This window comes from Ambystoma mexicanum, chromosome 11, assembly GCF_040938575.1.
Source record: "Ambystoma mexicanum isolate Mex_15411 chromosome 11, UKY_AmexF1_1, whole genome shotgun sequence".
In the NCBI taxonomy this organism is placed as follows: domain Eukaryota; kingdom Metazoa; phylum Chordata; class Amphibia; order Caudata; family Ambystomatidae; genus Ambystoma; species Ambystoma mexicanum.
The window spans coordinates 1,294,320,031-1,294,338,028 of NC_090934.1; the positions used below are offsets into that span (position 1 = coordinate 1,294,320,031).

A 17,998-nucleotide genomic window follows, 5' to 3' on the forward strand; every position below is an offset into this window, starting at 1 on the left:
CTCCTTGGTGGCCAGCAAGGTTCTGGTTTTCAGAACTGAAGCATCTGTCGGTGTGCTCCCCGATCATGTTGCTGCAGATTCCTGACCTTGATCACCAGAGAAATCAGCAGTTGTGGCACCGCTCCCTAGAGTCGTTCAGCTTGGCGGCCTGGTGCCTGAGTTCTGATCATTAGCGCACGTCAACCTCTCGGAGGATAACATGCGTATAATTCAAGCGGCACAAAAGCCCTCTACGAGAACTGAATACAGGAGCAAGTGGCTCAGTTTTTGTCATTGGTGTCTAGCCAAAGAGCTTGATCCCAGACAGGCTTCTATTGACTGACTGTCTTGTTTTTTGTATCCGACCCTGAAGCCTCTGGCGTCGATGTCTTTTCATGCAAGACATATTTTTTGCTTTGCGGCTTATCTGTCCAGACAGTTGCTCTTTTTCACTGGGGAACCCATTCATCAAGGGACATTTTGCAGTTCTTCTAAATCTTTTCCCGCCAGTTGGGGCCTCTCATCCCAAATGGGATCTGAATGTGGTCCTCACTGCTTTGTCATAAGCCTTATGAATCCATGGCCACTAGCGAGCTCAAGTACCTTTCTTGGAAGGTGGCCCTTTTCATTGCGGTGATCTGCAAGACGAATAAGCGAGCTTCAAGCTCTCTCTGTCGAACATCCGTTCCTAACTTTCCACAAGGATAAGGTTGTCCTTCACACTCACCCTTCTTTCCTTCCCAAAGTGGTTTCTGAATTCCATTTAAACCATTCATTATCTTTACCGGTCTTCTTCCCGAAACCCGGTCTCCGATGCCGAGCAGGTTTTACACAATCTAGATGTCAGGCGTGCTCTGAAGTTTTACCTCGACAGAACAAGCAAACTTACAAGTTTTCCACATTTCGTTCTTAAGTTTGGTGACCTGAAAGGGAAACCAGCCACGAAAGCCTCCATCTCTCGTTGGATAGCTTCATATATTTTCAAGGCCTTCAGCCCCCAAAGGGCATTCAAGCACATCTGGTTCATGGCAAAGCGGCTGCAGTTGCCTTCCAAAAATACGTCCCTTGGGAGTCCATAGCCAAGGCTACTACGTGGCCTTGCCCGTTGGCTTTTTTGCAGACATTACTGTCTTGACCTGAGCTCCCTGGTTGATGCCCAGTTCGGCCAGGCAGTTCTTAAAAATGTGTTCCTATGGTCAGTGCTTGGGACTCTCCCACAAGTATGGAGGAAAGGGGACGGGACGTAGGAGTATGACAGTGTTAGTCACCGTAGTAACTACGTTACTCCTAGTCCATAGTTCCCTTTCCTCCATACGCCCACCCGCCGTCCCCTCTAATAAGTATTCTCTATTTTTGCTAAATGGTCCTGGACCTAGTGATAGAAAAGGACTGAAGGGCGATGCGTGGGGCGGAGCTCAGGAAGACTGGGCTGCGGCCATGTGCGGTGGCCCCGCGTAAAAATAAAAGGAGGACAAAAAAGTTAATCTTTTGATGCCGTCCCGAAGGACGGAATGTCCCACTAGTATGGAGGAAAGGGGACTACAGTGACTACCTTTGTCCTAACTGAGTATGTGAATCCATGCCAGATACCATGCTGGAGAAGGAACAAGTTACTACCTATAACTATTGTTCCCGGTTTATAGTCTTTGCATCGAAAACTTTCCAACGTAAGTAAAATGCATCAAAGGTTTTCCAACTAAATGTTTTTCATCAAATGCATTTTATTTTGGGCGTTCAACCCCGTTTTTTACCGTTAAAACCCCAAACCAAATGAACCCTTTACCCCACACATATATGCATTCGATGGAAACATTTTCGTTGGAGAACTTTCAATGAAAAGGTTTTGTTGCAAAGTTATTCGATGGAAAGACTGGATACCGCGTTCCCCAGCATGGGTCTGGAATGGATTCACATGCAAACCCTCCCTCCATCGCCTCTGTGGCTCTTCTTGGTCATACTGCCACTTTATATGCTTAACAAATCTGAAGATGGCTGCCAGAGAAGGGGTTTAGGGGGGAGGACGGTCATTGGATGGGGGCAGTATGACCCAGAGGACAGTGATTGGTTTAGAGGAGAAATACAGTTTGTAAGTGAAAGTGAAACTGTTTTTCTTTTTACAAAGGATTCCCAACCTGACAGGGAATATTCATGAGCATGTGAATCCATGCCAGACCCATGCCGGAGAACAGTAGTTACAGGCAAGTAACGTGTTCCTTCTATTGATATGGGACGACCTGAAAATAAATGCAGACGACGATGACCAATCAGCCCTCATACTACTGGACATATAAGCAGCATTTGACACAATCAGCCATGCAATACTAATTAAAAGATTGAGGGAATGTGGCATACAGGAATTCGCACTTAAGTGGATTAGCTCATTCCTAACAAACCGAATTGAAAGAACCTACCTACCACCGTTCACCTCAAACACCAAAAATATAACCTGCGGAGACCCACACGGATCCAGCCTCTCCCCACTGCTTTTCAACACCTACATGTGCCCACTGATGAAAATCATTCCAACCCAGAGACTTACCGCCTACAACTACGCAGGAAACACTCAACTGATTGTGAAAACAAACAGAACACAGGTACACAATAACAGCCTCAACAACTGCTTCACAGACATCTACAATTGGATGACAACGAACAACCTTAAACTGAACCTGGCAAAAACGGAAATAATGCTCACCCGCAGGATTCGACAGAGGGAACCCACAACTGGACTGGCCGATTAGCATGGGAACGCAACCGGAGACTACTGATGTAGTAAATAGCCTGTTGTCCAGGAGTATTCCTAGGTTATCACTTAACTAAAAGTCAACACAATCGCCAAAAAAGCTCCTTCCTCCTACGACTGATCAGAAGATTACTCCCCTACCTCACCTTCCCCCACAGCACCCTCACAATCATATCCCTGATACTCAAATGAATTGACTACGCAAATAGCCTCTACCTAGGAATGCCAGGCAGACTTGCCAAGAAACTCGAAAGGGTGCAAAATACAGCAGCCATGATCGTAAGACTAAACAGAAGAGACCACATCACTCCAGCACTGAAAAGCCTACACTGGTTACCAGGAGAAAAGCGCATCAAATTCAAAGCACTCGGCATTGCCCACAAGGCTTTTCACAGACGGGCGGGCGCTAGTGACCCCGACCAAGATGGCTGCAGGGGTGTCCAGTCAAATGGTCGACAGTGATTTGGTCGACAGACAATTGGTCGACTGAATTTGGTCGAATTTCATTTTGGTCTACGTCCGATTTGGTCGAAATTATTTAATTTTGGTCGAAATGAAATGAAATGGTCGAAATGAAATGAAACATACACGCTTTATAATGAAATATCTACTGTATTTTATTTGTAATACTCTTTATAATGAAATATCTACTGTATTGTATAACCATCTTTTTAATTAATGCATTTTAAACGTATTAAACTGTGTAATGTAACTTTTATAATATATATATATGTTATAAATAATTAAATATACCAACAGCTTTTTTAAAAATTACATGTAAATGTGTATTTCTTTTCTAACACTTGGTGGCGCTATTGTATTAGATTTGCATAGCATATTTACAATATATTTTGTAAATAATAACACTTGTGACGTGTTACGTTTACGACGTAGACGCCATTTTGGAAGTTCCGTGTTCGTGGTTCCAGACCTGTTGCGCGCGCTCCTGGATTTTCTGATGGATTGATTTTATTTTTGGGATTTTTTTGGATGCGTTTCTTACTGGATTTATCGCCATCGGATGTTTCTCTTCACATGGATCGTGTTTTGGAACGAGTTTTTCAATGATTCGGAGATGTTCACCGCAACGGATGTATTTTTTTCGCAAAGACCAGCTTCCTCTTTTTCATGGATTTTAATGGAATTTCTTATGGATTATTCTTTCTAGGATTTATCGATGGTTTTTCTTATGGATTTTAATTGTCTGGACCTTTTTTTCACTGGATTCTGCTCAAGATGTGTTTTTTTTTCATGGATTTTGCTTATGTTTACACTTTGCAACGTGAGGAGTTCTGCTTTTTATGGTTTTTCAGGGGTTCGTGTTTTTTTTCTGCACTTCGGGTTTTTTTGCCAGTGATGGATTTAGTTGCGAGCCCATTTTTGGAGTCGGTTTCCTGTAGTCTGTGGATCGTTTTCGTGCCTGGAGCTGGTTTTATGCAGTCTGGTGAGTTTTATTTTTTTATTTTTAACATTTCAAATTGTACGCCACTGCTTCCAGGAACTGTAAAGGTTCTGTATTTGTAAAATTGTGTACTATGCTTGCAATTCTATCCTCATGGTCTCTGTATTTATTTTTTATTACTGGTTGGTTTTCTAATGATAGTGTCTGGGATAGTTTTATTTCTTGTCTATTTTGTTCAGTTTTAAGACTTTTGAGGAAGTGCCATAGTGTCGGGTTATTAGAATTAAATTCCTTATTTATCTTGCTGTGCCAACCTTCTTGTACGTTGTTTGTTTTGGGTTTTTTTTGTATTACAGATGTATAGCAATTCCATATGTTAATGCTATATTTTCCCTTTCGTCTTGTTCCTTGTCTCGTAAGTTGGCCAATCCATGTGTTTTCCATGTAGTCAAGTAAGTTACACAATTGTTCTTCATGATTAGTATAGTAATTAGATCCAATTAAAGTATCATAATATTTACTAACCATGTCCTCTTTTACAAATGCCAAAGCGTATAATCTCTTTATTTGGAGCTGAAATTCCGTATCTTCTATGTACAATGTCCGTAATCCTAATTTTTGAATTCGTCGCCACAATGATTGGGTAAAATGAAAAAAACAACCTTGAATACGAGTGTCCGGATACATTTTTGAAAAAGCGTTCATTTGTACCTGTTCATAGTCCATGATTATTCTTTCTGGGTTTTTATCTGGCAGTGATTCATGAATTAATTTGTATATACAGCTGTATTGTTCTTCTGTTTTTCCAGGCATTAACACGAAAATCAGAGGTGTAACAGTGTCATTTATTGTTCCATGAATGCTATAAAATTGATGAAAAGGTGTTGGACAGGTTTTAAACGTTGCGTCCCCATGCCAAGTGGTTGAATTTCCCAAGTGCTTTGTGTTCTGAAAAGTGCTGAAAATTAACATTTTCTCCTTTTTTATGTCTATAGTTTTCCATAGAAACTGATCTCCTTTTTCTGTTAGTTGAAATACATCGGGTATATACATATTGTCATAATTTTGTGGTGCTAAGGGAAAGTTTTCCTTTTGTTGTTTCTGTCTATTTACATTCCGTGTTACTGTTTTCGTATTTGGCATCTGTGCCGTTATATGAAGCGGTAAACTCCCATATGTTTTTGCTACTTGTGAAGTTGATGCTTCACTTATTTTCTTCTCTAAATTTTCCTTCAATTCGTTAAGCGTTTTCTTTATGATGACTGCCGTAGTGTCCGGCATATGGTTATGTTCGCTAATCAAACGCATATTTTTGCCTTCCGTTATTGCTCGTCCTTTGCACGTATTTGCCTTGTACTCCTTACACTTCCAATAGCTTTTTTCCTGTCTTGTGCACTCCTTATTGTATATATATCCCTCATACGTCAATTGTGCTGCGCCTCTTTGTGATGTTATGAATTCCATTTTTTTGTATGAAGCCGTATCTGAAAAAGCAAATTTATGAAATTAATCTACCCGTTTCGTTATGTTCGCTTAAATCAGCGTGTAATTCAATGTCTGTTTCTCAAAAATGCCCAATGGAATATATAACTCGTTAAAAAATAATCGGTTTCTAATTCTATTTGCGGGACGGTGCGCATTTCTATATCGAAAAATATTCTAAAAAAAAAAATGGGCGGTTCACGGATTATCTCCTCATATGGAAAGTACAAAATTGTGAGAACCACGCTGTAATTTGCGTATTTACTGGTTTTCACTCACCGTTTATTTCTAGTCACATATATCTCTTTCACTTGCGTGTTTTGTTCAGCTGCTCTGTCTGTCACTTTTCTGACGGAATGACAGTTTGTTTATAACTGTCATCTGTAATCATAGGTATCATACAAGGTGCTTTACTCTTCACTTTATCTCCTGCGACCTTCTTTTATGTCAATCGTACTCTCGCCCTGTGTACATTATTTAAGGGAGTGTCGACCATTTGACTTTCGACCAGTTTGAATCGACGTAATGACCCGTCCACATTGTCTTAATGGGATGTCGACCATTTCGCATTCGACCAAATGGTGTCGACCAGTTGTCCCGTCGACAAAATGTTTTCGACCAATTGACTGGTAACCGGCTGCAGGCCCGTGAAGCTCTCCAGCACGTCTCCTATCCGGCCTTCTATCCGGTAGTCTCTGCTGAGGCTATCCTGTTTTCTTGGCGGCATTTGAGGCTGTTCTGTGTCGGGCGTCTGGGAAGATAACTTTGGAACTGCGGTGTGACTGGCGGAACGCTGAACAACTTGTGTGGAGCTGTGGAGAGCGCCCGCTCCGGAGAAGAGTGGGGGAGGTGCGGGCCCGCGTAGAGGCGACGAGGCGGCTCTCTGGGATCCCTGAGTAGGGAAAGGCGGCTGCAGGAGACGAGTGGAGCGCGGTGCCTTCCCCCACCTGGACGTCATCGGCCTGGAGAGTGAGATCCGCCGAAGCGTCCTTTTGGTGGAGAGGGCAGGAGAGGAGCGCTGGTCCAGTCGGGACCGGCGGGGCAGCCCCTCCCGTGGACACTGCGCTGTAGGGGCTGAAGCCTTGTGGACGGAGGCGGCGCGGCTGCCGTGCGTGAGTGGAGGCTGGGGCTAAGGGCGGCAGCCGCAAAGAGGTGAGCGGGGAGCCGGTGGCGTATGTTCCCCCCCCCTGATATCCCCTCCCCCGTTCACGGCCCTGCACACCGGTAAGGGCGAGGAAGGAGTTGCATGCCCGGTGGTGGTGGGGATCCTGGGGCGGGTGGGAGGTGCTACCCGTCTGGCCCTGTGGCGCTTGCCCTCCTTGCTGTGTGGCTGCTGGCCCCAGCGGGCGCCGGTAGTGGGGGGCTGACTCTCTCGGTGACAACGAACCGCGTTTTCTATGGAGGCAGCCCGCATGGCCTAACAACTTGGTGGACTGGGAAATTACGCGTCCCGACAGGCCGGTGAATAGAGGGCTTGGTGGCTGGACCTATGTGATGGGTCTTGTGAGGTGAACTCGTTGGATTCATGAGCTCCTGGAAGAACTTACACTGGGGGTACCGGAGCCTGTCCTGAGGATGGTGTTATACGCCCGTTGGTGACCTACTTGAGTGGAGCTGCAGGGTGCCTCAAGCTATTTCTCCCATGGTTGGCCTGCTAAAGCCTGCTTATATGCGCACACGACAGGGGAAACTCATGGCCTTCTCGCAAGGCGCTCTCTAGTCCGAACGCTTTTTGGGGGCGCTCTCCTCTCCATACCTTTCTAGCTTCCGGCACCTCGGCTACTGGGATGCTTGGACTGTACGAGATCTCCGGTGCAATACGAGGCCATGTACAGCGGCGGTCGTGGTGATGTGCTGCTAAGCAGAGAGGTCCCGACTGGACGGTGTGGAGGTGGGCAAAACTTCGCTGGGAGCAATTTGTGGTCATTTTTCCTTTGGGGAGACGGGTTCACGGTTTTCTTTTTCTTCTTTTTTTGGTATGTTCCCCTACCCGGTACAGAACTCCTGCTGAGACCTCGGACCCCCCTGGGTCAGGGGACGGGAGAGCCGGTGGCCTTGGCCAGTATATTCTGCAAAGTACTACTGTGCCCCGATTTGTGTGTTAACCATGTCCAGGCCAGGGAAAGGAGGTAAACAGCAGTCCAAATTAAATTTTGAGATGTCTACGCAGGCCAAGAGTGGTGCTTCGGTGGGAGAGATGGAACAGACACTGGGCATAGGGCATAAAACAGATCCGGTGGCAGCCTTTCAGGACATTAAGGCTATGCTATTGCAGCTACAGTCCGGTATACAATCTTTGGATGGCAAGCTGGATACCCTGACTTGCAAGGTGGACCACATGCAGGTCAGGTTGGACAAGCATGGAGAAGAGGCTAGATGAGGCAGAGGGGCGCCTGACGGGGGTAGAGGGTGTTGCAACGGCGATCTCTGGGGAAATGTCAGAAGTCCGGAAAGCCCCGAGAGAGCTTCGGAAGAAGCAGGATGATCTCGAATCGAGATCCCGCCGGAATAATATAAGAATTATCGGCTTATCGGAGTCGACACGTCAAAGAGATATGGAATCACTGGTGGAGGAAATCCTGCGGGAAACCTTGGGCTCGGACGGCTTCTCCCCACTCTGTGTTGTAGAGAGGGCGCCTAGGATCCTCAGCGGCCGCAGACGGATTCCGGGAGCCCCACCTCGACCGCTGATTGCCCCCCTCCTGAACTATAGGGATAGGGATGTGGCACTACGGAAAGCTAGGGAGAAGGGCACTCTGTCCTATAAGGGGGATGTGATTAAACTCTTCCCGGACTTCTCTGATAAAGTGCAGGCGGCCAGGAAATCCTTTTTGGAAGTTAAGAAGCGGTTGAGGGACAAAGGTCTGCAATATGCAATGTTATTCCCCGCCAAACTGCGTGTGGTTCACGAGGGGAAATCATTATTTTTTCAGTCTCCGGAGGAGGTCTCTTCTTTTCTTGACATGTTGCCAAGGTCTACTAGATCGCGGATGGGAGAGACCTGACACCCTTTGGTATGGAAGAAAATTAGTGATACTGCCGTCGCTTTAGACAGTTCATGATGGATTCAGAGCAGAGACACCTATCCTGTGGGGGTACGAAGGAGGGTTGGGCTCGTAGCTGCCCCTTGAGCGCAAGCTGTTTCTGAAACTGTTGGAGAATGTTGGGGTGCTGGAAAGTTGGGGACTCCAGCATGGGTGTGGGGGGGGGGAGCTTTTGCGGCGGTGGGGCTTTTGCGGCAGGGGGGGCTTTTGCGGCGGGGGGTGGTGGAGCGACCACTGACAAGTTGGGGGGTTGTCGGTAGAATGGGGAGGTGGGAGGGAGGACAGGGGAGACCGATGGTATGCATTGGGAGCTTGGGAGTCCATGAGGTCTGTTGGCGTGGGGGGAGTGAGTGGTCTATCATTTGCAGATGGCGACAGTGCATTTCATGACCTGGAATGTTAGGGGGTCTTAACAATCTGCCCAAATGCCGGAAAGTATTGCAGTATTTGGAATGGCATAGGATTAGGGTGGCCTTACTTCAGGAAACCCATTTGACATCTGAATCTAAGTTTGGTAGAAACTGGGGGTGTCATAGATATTTCTCTTCTTATTCCTCCTACTCCAGAGGTGTAGGTATCCTGGTGCATAAATAGGTGGGGTTTCGGTTGGTCAAAGTGGTGAAAGATTCAGAGGGTAGGGTCTTGATAGTGCAGGGGGTTATCCAGGGGAGGCTATATACATTGATAAGTTATTATGGTCCTAACCAAGATACCATAGAACCCTTGGATTGGATAGAACAGCAGTTGGGGACGCTTCCTGAGGGGGAAATTATCTGGGCTGGGGACTTTAACTCCATATTGGATGCATCCCTAGATAGAACGGGGAGTGCTATGCGCTCAGGCAACAGAACCTCCATTTAACTACGTGGTATGTGCCCAGTGTGGGATATTGAAGACATTTGGAGGGTGAGGAATCCGGGAGTGAGCCAATATACGCACTACTCGGCACCGCATGGCTCGGCGGCTCGACTAGATTATTTTCTAGTATCACGGGCAGTTATGGGTCGATCCACTGGGGTGGGTATTCTGGCCCGCACTTTGTCAGGCCATGCTCCAGTTTTGTTGTCGCTACGTTTGGAGTGTCGGGATAAGGTGAGGCACCCCTGGAGGTTTAAAAGTGAAGCGCTTACGGATAAGGTCTTTAAGGAGGAATTGACGAAGGCCATAGATGCGTATTTTGAGATTAATGATGGATCGGTGTCATCTGCTGGTGTCCTGTGGGAGGGATTTAAGTGTGTGATTATGGGGGAATGTATAGCCAAGGAATTGGGAACCCTGAAAAGGCTGCGGAAAGATCTGGCTTATATAGAGGGGGAACTACGGGTGTTACAGGAGGAAGCTCCCGTGCCAGATCGGGCTCAGCAAGGGGCCATCAAGCTGAAGCTGCAGGAATATCAGGCATTAGCGCAGAGGGAAATTAAATATATGTGGGATAAAGCGCCCCCCCGGAAGTATGGTGAGGGGCAGGCCCGGGAAGGTCACTTGCTAAACTAACTCGATTGAGTGGGCGGGATAATAGGGTGACAGTGATCACGGATGGGAATGGTGGTGAACATTACAACGACGAGGGCATTGCCCATGAATTCGAGGAATTCTATGGCCACCTGTACTCATCACAATGAACGGCGTCACAAGAGGATCTAGAAGCGTTTCTTGATGAGGTGGGGCTATATTGGTCCTCAGAGGAGCAGAGGGCGGGGCTGAATGGGCCGGTGACACTAGAAGAGGTGGTGGACGCTATTAAATCTCTACCGGGTGGGAAATCTCCTGGTCCTGACGGCTTCACAGCCGAATTCTAGAAGTGCTGTGTAGAAAGGTTGGCACCGCGCTTGCTGTTGATGTACCAGGAAGCAGTCTCCAGGGGTCGCTTGCCAGATACACTTAGGGAAGCCGTTGTGGTCGTACTTTTGAAACCCGGGAAGCCAGAAGGGGATTGTTCATCATATTGCCCAATTTCGCTTATAAATCTTGATAATAAGATCTTGGCGAAAGTTATAGCGAGGCGGCTGGCGCCGCTGATGCCCACTCAGGTGAGGGCGGACCAGGTGGGGTTCATTCCTGGTCGGTCGACCTCTTTCAGGTTGCGGAGGATGTTTGGCCTGATGTCGGCGTTGCCAGCGGAAGACCCGGTGGTGGCAGTTCTGTTAGATGCCACCAAGGCATTTGATTCTGTTGAATGGCCGTTTCTATTTACTGTTTTACGGAGACTATGCTTGGGCGAGTCCTTTATATCCTTGGTGTCACTTCTATATACTGAACCGGTAGCTAGGGTGAGGGTGAATGGGCGGAGCACCAGGACATTGCCGCTTGAACGGGGGACACGTTAGGGTTGCCCGCTATCCCCTTTGCTCTTCGCCCTGGCGATAGAGCCCTGGGCAGAATGGGTTTGTGAGTTTCATTTACAGCGTGGGGTTCAGCTACACACTCGTAAAGTGGTTATATCGTTATATGCGGACAACATGGTCTTGTTTATTCGTCACCCTGAAACTAATTTAGACCTGATTATGTTCGATCTGCAGCGCTTTGGTGAACTCTCGGGACTGCACATAAACGCCAGTAAATCAGTTATCTTCCCATTGACGGGTGGGGCGTCTCCCTTTTGGGATGATTGGGGATTCCAGTGGGATTTACATAGCACTCGTTACTTGGGGGTCACGGTGGCCAGGGAGGAGAAGGTGGTATATATTCTGGGAATTATGTGGAAGCTGTGGATTCGGCCAAGCGAGCGATGGCGAGCTGGACTTCACTCCCGCTTAATCTCTATGGTAGGATTTTGGTGCTTAAAATGGCTATTCTCCCTAAATGTCTGTACGTGTTCCTAAATGTGCCTATAAAGGGTGCCCCAAAGATATTTCCGAGAGCTCCGGTCATCAGTGTTACAATTTGTATGGGCGGATAAGAAGGCTCCGGTATCCTGGGAGAAGCTCACAGCGCCAATCCTTGAGGGAGGGCTGCCGCTTTCCGATTTTGAGTTATATTATAAAGTGGCTCAAGCCAGCTATCTTCGGTACTGGTACGGAATGACTGCGGAGCATAGGCACGTGGAGATAGAGATCAATTGCATCCCCAGCATTGTTGAGGTCGGTTATTCTAACGGCCCCGAGTGGCTCCTGGAACCCTCGGAACCTGGTAGGGCTGACATGCTGGGCCTGGGCATTCTTGGAGAGAACCCCCGGTGGGGGTCTTCTCTATTCACCGAGACTCCCACCATTGTTTGTTCCTGGGATTCCCCTGACTAGTGAGGAGGGTTATGTGGCCATGTTGAGGCGGCTGGGGGTCACTACATGGGGAGAGTTGTTCCCTGATGGGAGGTTTGTCTCTGTCGATCAACTGAAGGAAAAGGGAGCTCTGCCGGCGTTAGAGGTGTTCTTGTACTATAGACTGAAGGTGACGCTACAGCGGCTGTTTCCCACTTTTCCTGCACCACCTGCGGTGGCCGTGTTACTCGATAAGGTGATAGGGGGAGACATACTCTCCGAACTGTATGAGTTGGCATCGAGGGGCAGGTCTAAGGCTGGGTCATCCTCGAAGGGATTGTGGGAGAGGTCCTTGGGGCAGAAAATGCCAGATGAAGTGTGGGAGTACTGTTGCAGGATGACCAAGAAAGGAGCTGTTAATTCGAACTATAAGCTGATTCACTTCAAGTTCTTGCACCAAGGCTACTATTCCCCAGCTCGGTTACAGGACTACTTTCCACAGAGGTCCGGAGCCTGCCTCCGATGTGGTCGGGAGATGGCGGGTTTTCTACATGTGGCCTGGGAGTGTGCGGAGGTGGCACACTTGGCAAAAGGTGTTCGAGGTAATTGGGGATATAATAGGGCAACGACTTGCACCGGACACCGTAGTGGCCCTGTTAGGATACACGGGACAGTTGCCCAAAGAGACTAGGAAATTGGTGGGTCTCCTCTTGATTTTGGCAAGACGCCGGGTGGCCATGGTGTGGGGGCAGAGGCGGGGCCCGACGGTTGACCAATGGTCGGGGGACATACTGTATTGTAACGATATGGAGACGCGTTGGGGAATGTTACGAGGAGTTCATCAGGGTGGCAATCAGATGTGGGATGTGTATATATAGCATACCTTCTCAGTCAGCCAAGGAGGGAAGGCTCTCTGTCTCCTGTTGCGCAGGGATCTCCCATGGTACTAGATTCTGAGGTTGGGTCTCCACCTGATCCCTGAAGTCGGAAATAAGGACTGTACAATCTCGCCACTGCACGTCCTCTGGCGTGAAGAACGAACTGGATGGACTATGTGCAATACAACGGAGTTGTGGTCTGGCTTACCTTCTGGGTGCTTTAAGGTTACTCCTACATGCGTACCGGAGGGGGGGAGAAGTGGGGGGGGTTGCATGTTGCACTGTTTATTTGAAATGCCAATAAAGAAAATGTTTTTTTTTTTTAAAAAAAGGCTTTGCACAGACAAGGAGCGGAATTCCTCGAAGACCAGATTAGCCTGTATCACCCAGGAAGGGAACTAAGATCCAGCAATGGCCTACAAATGGAGGCAAAACACTACGAAAAAAAGGAAATTCGGCAGAAGGCATTCTCACATCTAATTGCTAACATCTGGAACAACATGCCCAAAGAAATTAGAACCACAGAAGACCACATTACCTTCTGGAAACGGCTCAAAACCTGGCTATTCAGCAGACAATGACAACCTCGAAGGTACACCAACGCCACCACCACAACAGACAGACAACCTGAGAGGAGACTAGATGGGCCAAAGAACCACAAACATAAACCTGGCTAGATACCGTCAAGCGGCAACCAAAGAGACGCGCCACAGTCTCCAAAAAAACGGACCGACTTACTAACCCATTTTCCCCTTCCTGCTCCGCCAACATAACTAATGCCACTACACCAGATCTTGGACTAGCCACACTACACATAAACTGAGAATCAATGTTCACACCCAGCAGCTCTAGATGCTGAAGCACACATAGAGTGAACCACCCACATAGTCCACAAAATAATCATCAACAACAACGCAACTACACACCAAGATACCGGATTAACCTAAAGTTACGGCTGCCCATGACTCTGGATCCCTTATGGACACTATCCAGTGCACATGACCAAACCCACCATAACCCATGCAACACACCAACACAAAACACTACCACACACACCAGGGGCACTGAATCGTACCCATACGATTACAATGCACAAACTACCACATGCAGAACAACACTCAGACGCCAGTTCCTCCTGGTTCTGAACCTATCTGCTCATACTAACCTCCCTACGCCCCTCTTTTGCAGAGCCATGCAAGCGCCTGGAGACTGCCCCTAGGTGGTAGCAGTGCGTGGTATAAATCAACATAACAAATATTACATTCAGTCCTATAGGAAATTATAATTCCAATATCACAGTATGAAGGGACATAAAAAGGTCACCCATAAAAAGTATAAAACTAGGTGAGAGGGGAAATGCTGGGTAAGATATTCGTAGCAATGATAAATCTTCCTGACCTGTGTCAACCCCAGAACATTTTGCTTTACTGGTGGATTATTTTTACCTATACCTTAGTGAGTGGGAACTTTTTTCCACACTCATAGAATCTTTTACTCTTTTTATGGGTGTCATTTCTAAGACTCTATCGTGTCTTTTTAAATTGTATCCTCTTTGACAACTTTTGTTGTATACTACTAATAATAATTTGCATTTATATAGCACTACGAACCCTCAGGCATCTGAGCGCTGCTTATTACCCATGGTGTGTAGTGCTCATTTATCAACCTCGGAAGGATGCACGGCTGAGTCTGACCATGCCAGGATTCAAACCTGCGTCGGCAGGCTCTGCATGGATGTCAAAGCGAACAATTGACTTGGTGTGCTATCTGAGTGGCTACCTTTTTATTGTTGCAGGGTTGCCTTGGGGGGAGGGGGGTGCCCCTTTTAACTTGATCTGGATAACCTTAAGAGAACTACAGTTCCCAAGGGTAGAAAGGATCTTTGGATCCCTTTTACGTTTTTTAGGTGAAACCAACACACCCCGCCTCATATGGAGTGCTGGGGAGACGCATTGTATCCCCTTTCGCCTTTTAACTGTAACATTTCGGTTAGAGGGACAAGCTTACCTTTAATGGCTGGTGATAGTGAACCTTTACTAATTCGGTGCACCTTTACAGCGGGCTGTTTCCGCAAAATGGCCCCTGTCGTCTTTTCCCGCCATTTCAGTGTTCATTGTCCTTTCTTGTTCCTTCTCCTGACCTCAAGGGGGTACGGGGGGGAATCCGTTGTCAATTTTGTCTTTGGGGGAATCCTGTGGACTCCCCACCCAGGCTCCAAAGTGTCTTTGTAGGCTGAAAGCGAGGGAGGAATCCAAAGCTCTGCAGCCCTTTGTCTTCCAGCCTGACTGCGAGAATCCTGTTCAAAATGGGAGGCTGGCTGTCCTGATAGGACTGCCAACCCCCAAGTTTGAAAGTTGCCTGGCTGTTTGATTGGCTGGGTTACTGCATAAAAGTCTGATCCTGGGAGCTGAAGAGGGAGTCGACCACTGGAACAAGGAATCTGAGGCAGAAGATGAGCAGAGATACCAGCAGCACCTTCCAGGACTGCAAAAGCACCGGTGAAGCCTTGCAGCTGTGCTGACCCAGTTTTCACATCGACAGGGAAGACTCGCCAAGTTCGCCCTCCTCCCTTTGGCTGGTGGGACCAACTATCCTCAAGACCTGCCTTGTTTTGGACCATCCCCAGACTTGCTAAGACTTTCGTGGGTTGCAATATCCCAATACCCAGGGTACCTGGACCGTCATGGCGTGCATAGTCTTCCGAAGAACAAATCCAGCTGAAACTTCTCAGGCATCTGTGTGGACCAACTGAAGCAGGAATTCTTAATTAAAAGTCCCCTCACCAGAGTTCAGGACCTAGTCACCGTGGAAAATTCAACTGGGGGTATTTGTTCCTCCTTGGCGATAAGAAAAAGGCACCAAAATAGCAGAGAGCCGCTGAAGCGAGTGGAATCCTTTGCTGCCGATTCCCTCTCCAGCATGCTGCCGCCAAAGCCCGCCAAATGTCCCCCCTTTCGTCACCATGACCAAGGAGCAAGAATCTGGTTCTGCATCAGGAAGGAAGCCAGCTACAAATGCTGCTTCATCTTTAAGGGACTGTGGGACTTGGGTACAAATACCTTTTGCCATTTTCGGTGCTTCCGGGCTTAGGAAGTGCTACAATCTCCAATTTTCAGTTGACCTCAACTTCTTTGTCCAGGCTTTGCAGCTTGTGCCGCAGCAGGTAGGCTACCCTTGAGCTCCTGTGTTTCTTGAAGAGTTACTGTCTGTTTGATTAACATTTTCTCTGAAGATCTGCATCAGAACTAGAACTTTCCACTTGACTTCGGTTGTCCTGGTTTCCTAAAGGCTTCTCTAATCAACCCTAATGGCGTTGGCAGTGCTGGTTCCTCCATAGGTTTTAAATTGTATACCACTTTTTATTGCTAGGAAGCAGACTACCTACATTCCTCTGGGAGAAAAGACTATTATAACAGTTGCTAAAGTGTGTTCTATCCAGCTCTGAAACTTGCCCCCCATTCCCAACTCAGTTTTGTAAAGGTGATATAAGTGCTGATACTGACCTTTTATTGATGTCACTCCGTGTGCTGGGTATGTAAAGCATAGAAGTTACTCACCTGCATTATTGTTTTTGATATAATTGAATTACATTTTCCATTGAATGTTACCGTTCGTTGCTGTGTTTGTAGATTATCTAAAGTGCCTTGGGTGTATATATAAATATATTTTATATAACTAAATGTGTAAGGGTTTACTTGGATGTTTGTTTACCGATTTCAAGATACTGCTCTACAGCTCATTACCCCTCCAAAGATGAGCCTGGCTGCTCAGCCACTCTACCAACTTGTGTAGTACAGGCCTATATTAGGAGTTGGTTCCACTAATACCAAGAGAAGTCTTATGAAGTCCCACTCCAGTTGGACTTAAGAAAATCTTACCTAACTATAGAGTCCAGTGCTCTCAGCTGAGTTTCTCGCTGAAGAAGTCCCTAGCTGCGTTAACAAACAATGCTTAAATGGGGCTACCAAGGCAAGGTATTCGTACTTCACACAACTGTCTTTCACTTTGGTGTGCCCTGGGCCTTTGCACAGCGACACATACTGACATCCTTCTCACACAGCCCATCAGCAAAGGCAAGTACCGTTGCTGGCACTGAATATATTCCGCCATGGACTAGTTTGTTGCTTCATTAAATGAGACTATGCCTACAAAGTTCGATATTGGGGGCAACACCAAGTCTGTCAAGACTATCTGACAAAGTACCAGCTTTTGCTGTAACGAATGCTATACTTGAATCAGGTAGAGAGCAGATTATACTCTGATTGATGCGTCCTAGGCTCCTGGCAATCTACAACAAACCAGAAAGGTTCCAAATGTTTCATTGTTTAAAGTTACTGGACGTTGATCTGCAATTGTGACCAGTGTGCTGGTATTTAATGTTGTAAAGTGCACCAACACCCATTGATTGAATGAGGCATCTTATTTAAATTCCTGAAATAAAATTATTTTTGTAATGGGTGTATGGCCTCTCTTTAAAGGGAGTATCTCTGAAAAAGCAGTCATTGTTATGACATAGGGGATGTGCTAGAGGGCTTGTACCCGTCTGGTTTCACTTTTTTTTGCCAAATCCTTTTTAATGAGTTCTTAATGCTGACACAGCAAAAAAGATGTCTGTTGTTTTGAGACATTTTTGCCAAAAATAGGCATGTTGGAGCTTCCTTGCCTCTCTAAAAGTACTGATGTGTAATCTGTAAATGAGAACATTGTGCATGCCTTTGAATTGTAGATGCTATTTTGAATACATTTCAAGTTCTGTTGTTTTCTAGTTCATAATTTCATGGAGTGTTGTGATTTTTGACGATTGTGATGATTTTCTCTCATTCTCTGTTTCAGAGCTTTTGCGGAACATCAGAACGCAAGTGCTTATAAAGTTAATAAAGCCTTACACAAGAATACATATTCCTTTTATTTCGAAGGTATTTGGTATTAAGCATAATTCTAAAGCTGTCAATACACTTTATTTAATTTGATGGCGATCAAGCTTTTTAAAAAAAAAGACGAATGCATTTTGATATCATGATTGCCCAAAATTTTGTTCACTGTTAGCAGGTTGGTGCCCCAATATGGTGGTTTGTAAGCCTTTTTTGCGCCCTTTTTAATTCCTGTGATATTGCTATTTTATTTCTATCGTGCTCCTACACAAGTGTTTCAGAGCGCGACAAGGCAAGGCAAGGCAAGGCAAGGGAGGGGAACAGGGGACAACAAAACAGCGATCTTACTAGGCCCAGTGACATTGAGAACGCGCAAGTGCATAAGTGTTGAAGTTTGTAGCT

The 17,998-nt window shown here is 46.6% G+C and overlaps 1 protein-coding gene across 2 annotated transcripts in view; it reads left to right on the forward strand.

Moving 5' to 3' along the window:
* The window catches only part of COPS2 (COP9 signalosome subunit 2), a 764,758-nt gene that overhangs the window by 658,264 nt on the left and 88,496 nt on the right, over positions 1 to 17,998 (forward strand). For both annotated transcript variants that reach the window (XM_069624784.1, XM_069624783.1), the window contains exon 11: positions 17,559 to 17,641. In XM_069624784.1, coding sequence (XP_069480885.1) covers positions 17,559 to 17,641 — 83 coding nt within the window. The remainder of the gene's footprint in view (positions 1 to 17,558; positions 17,642 to 17,998) is intronic.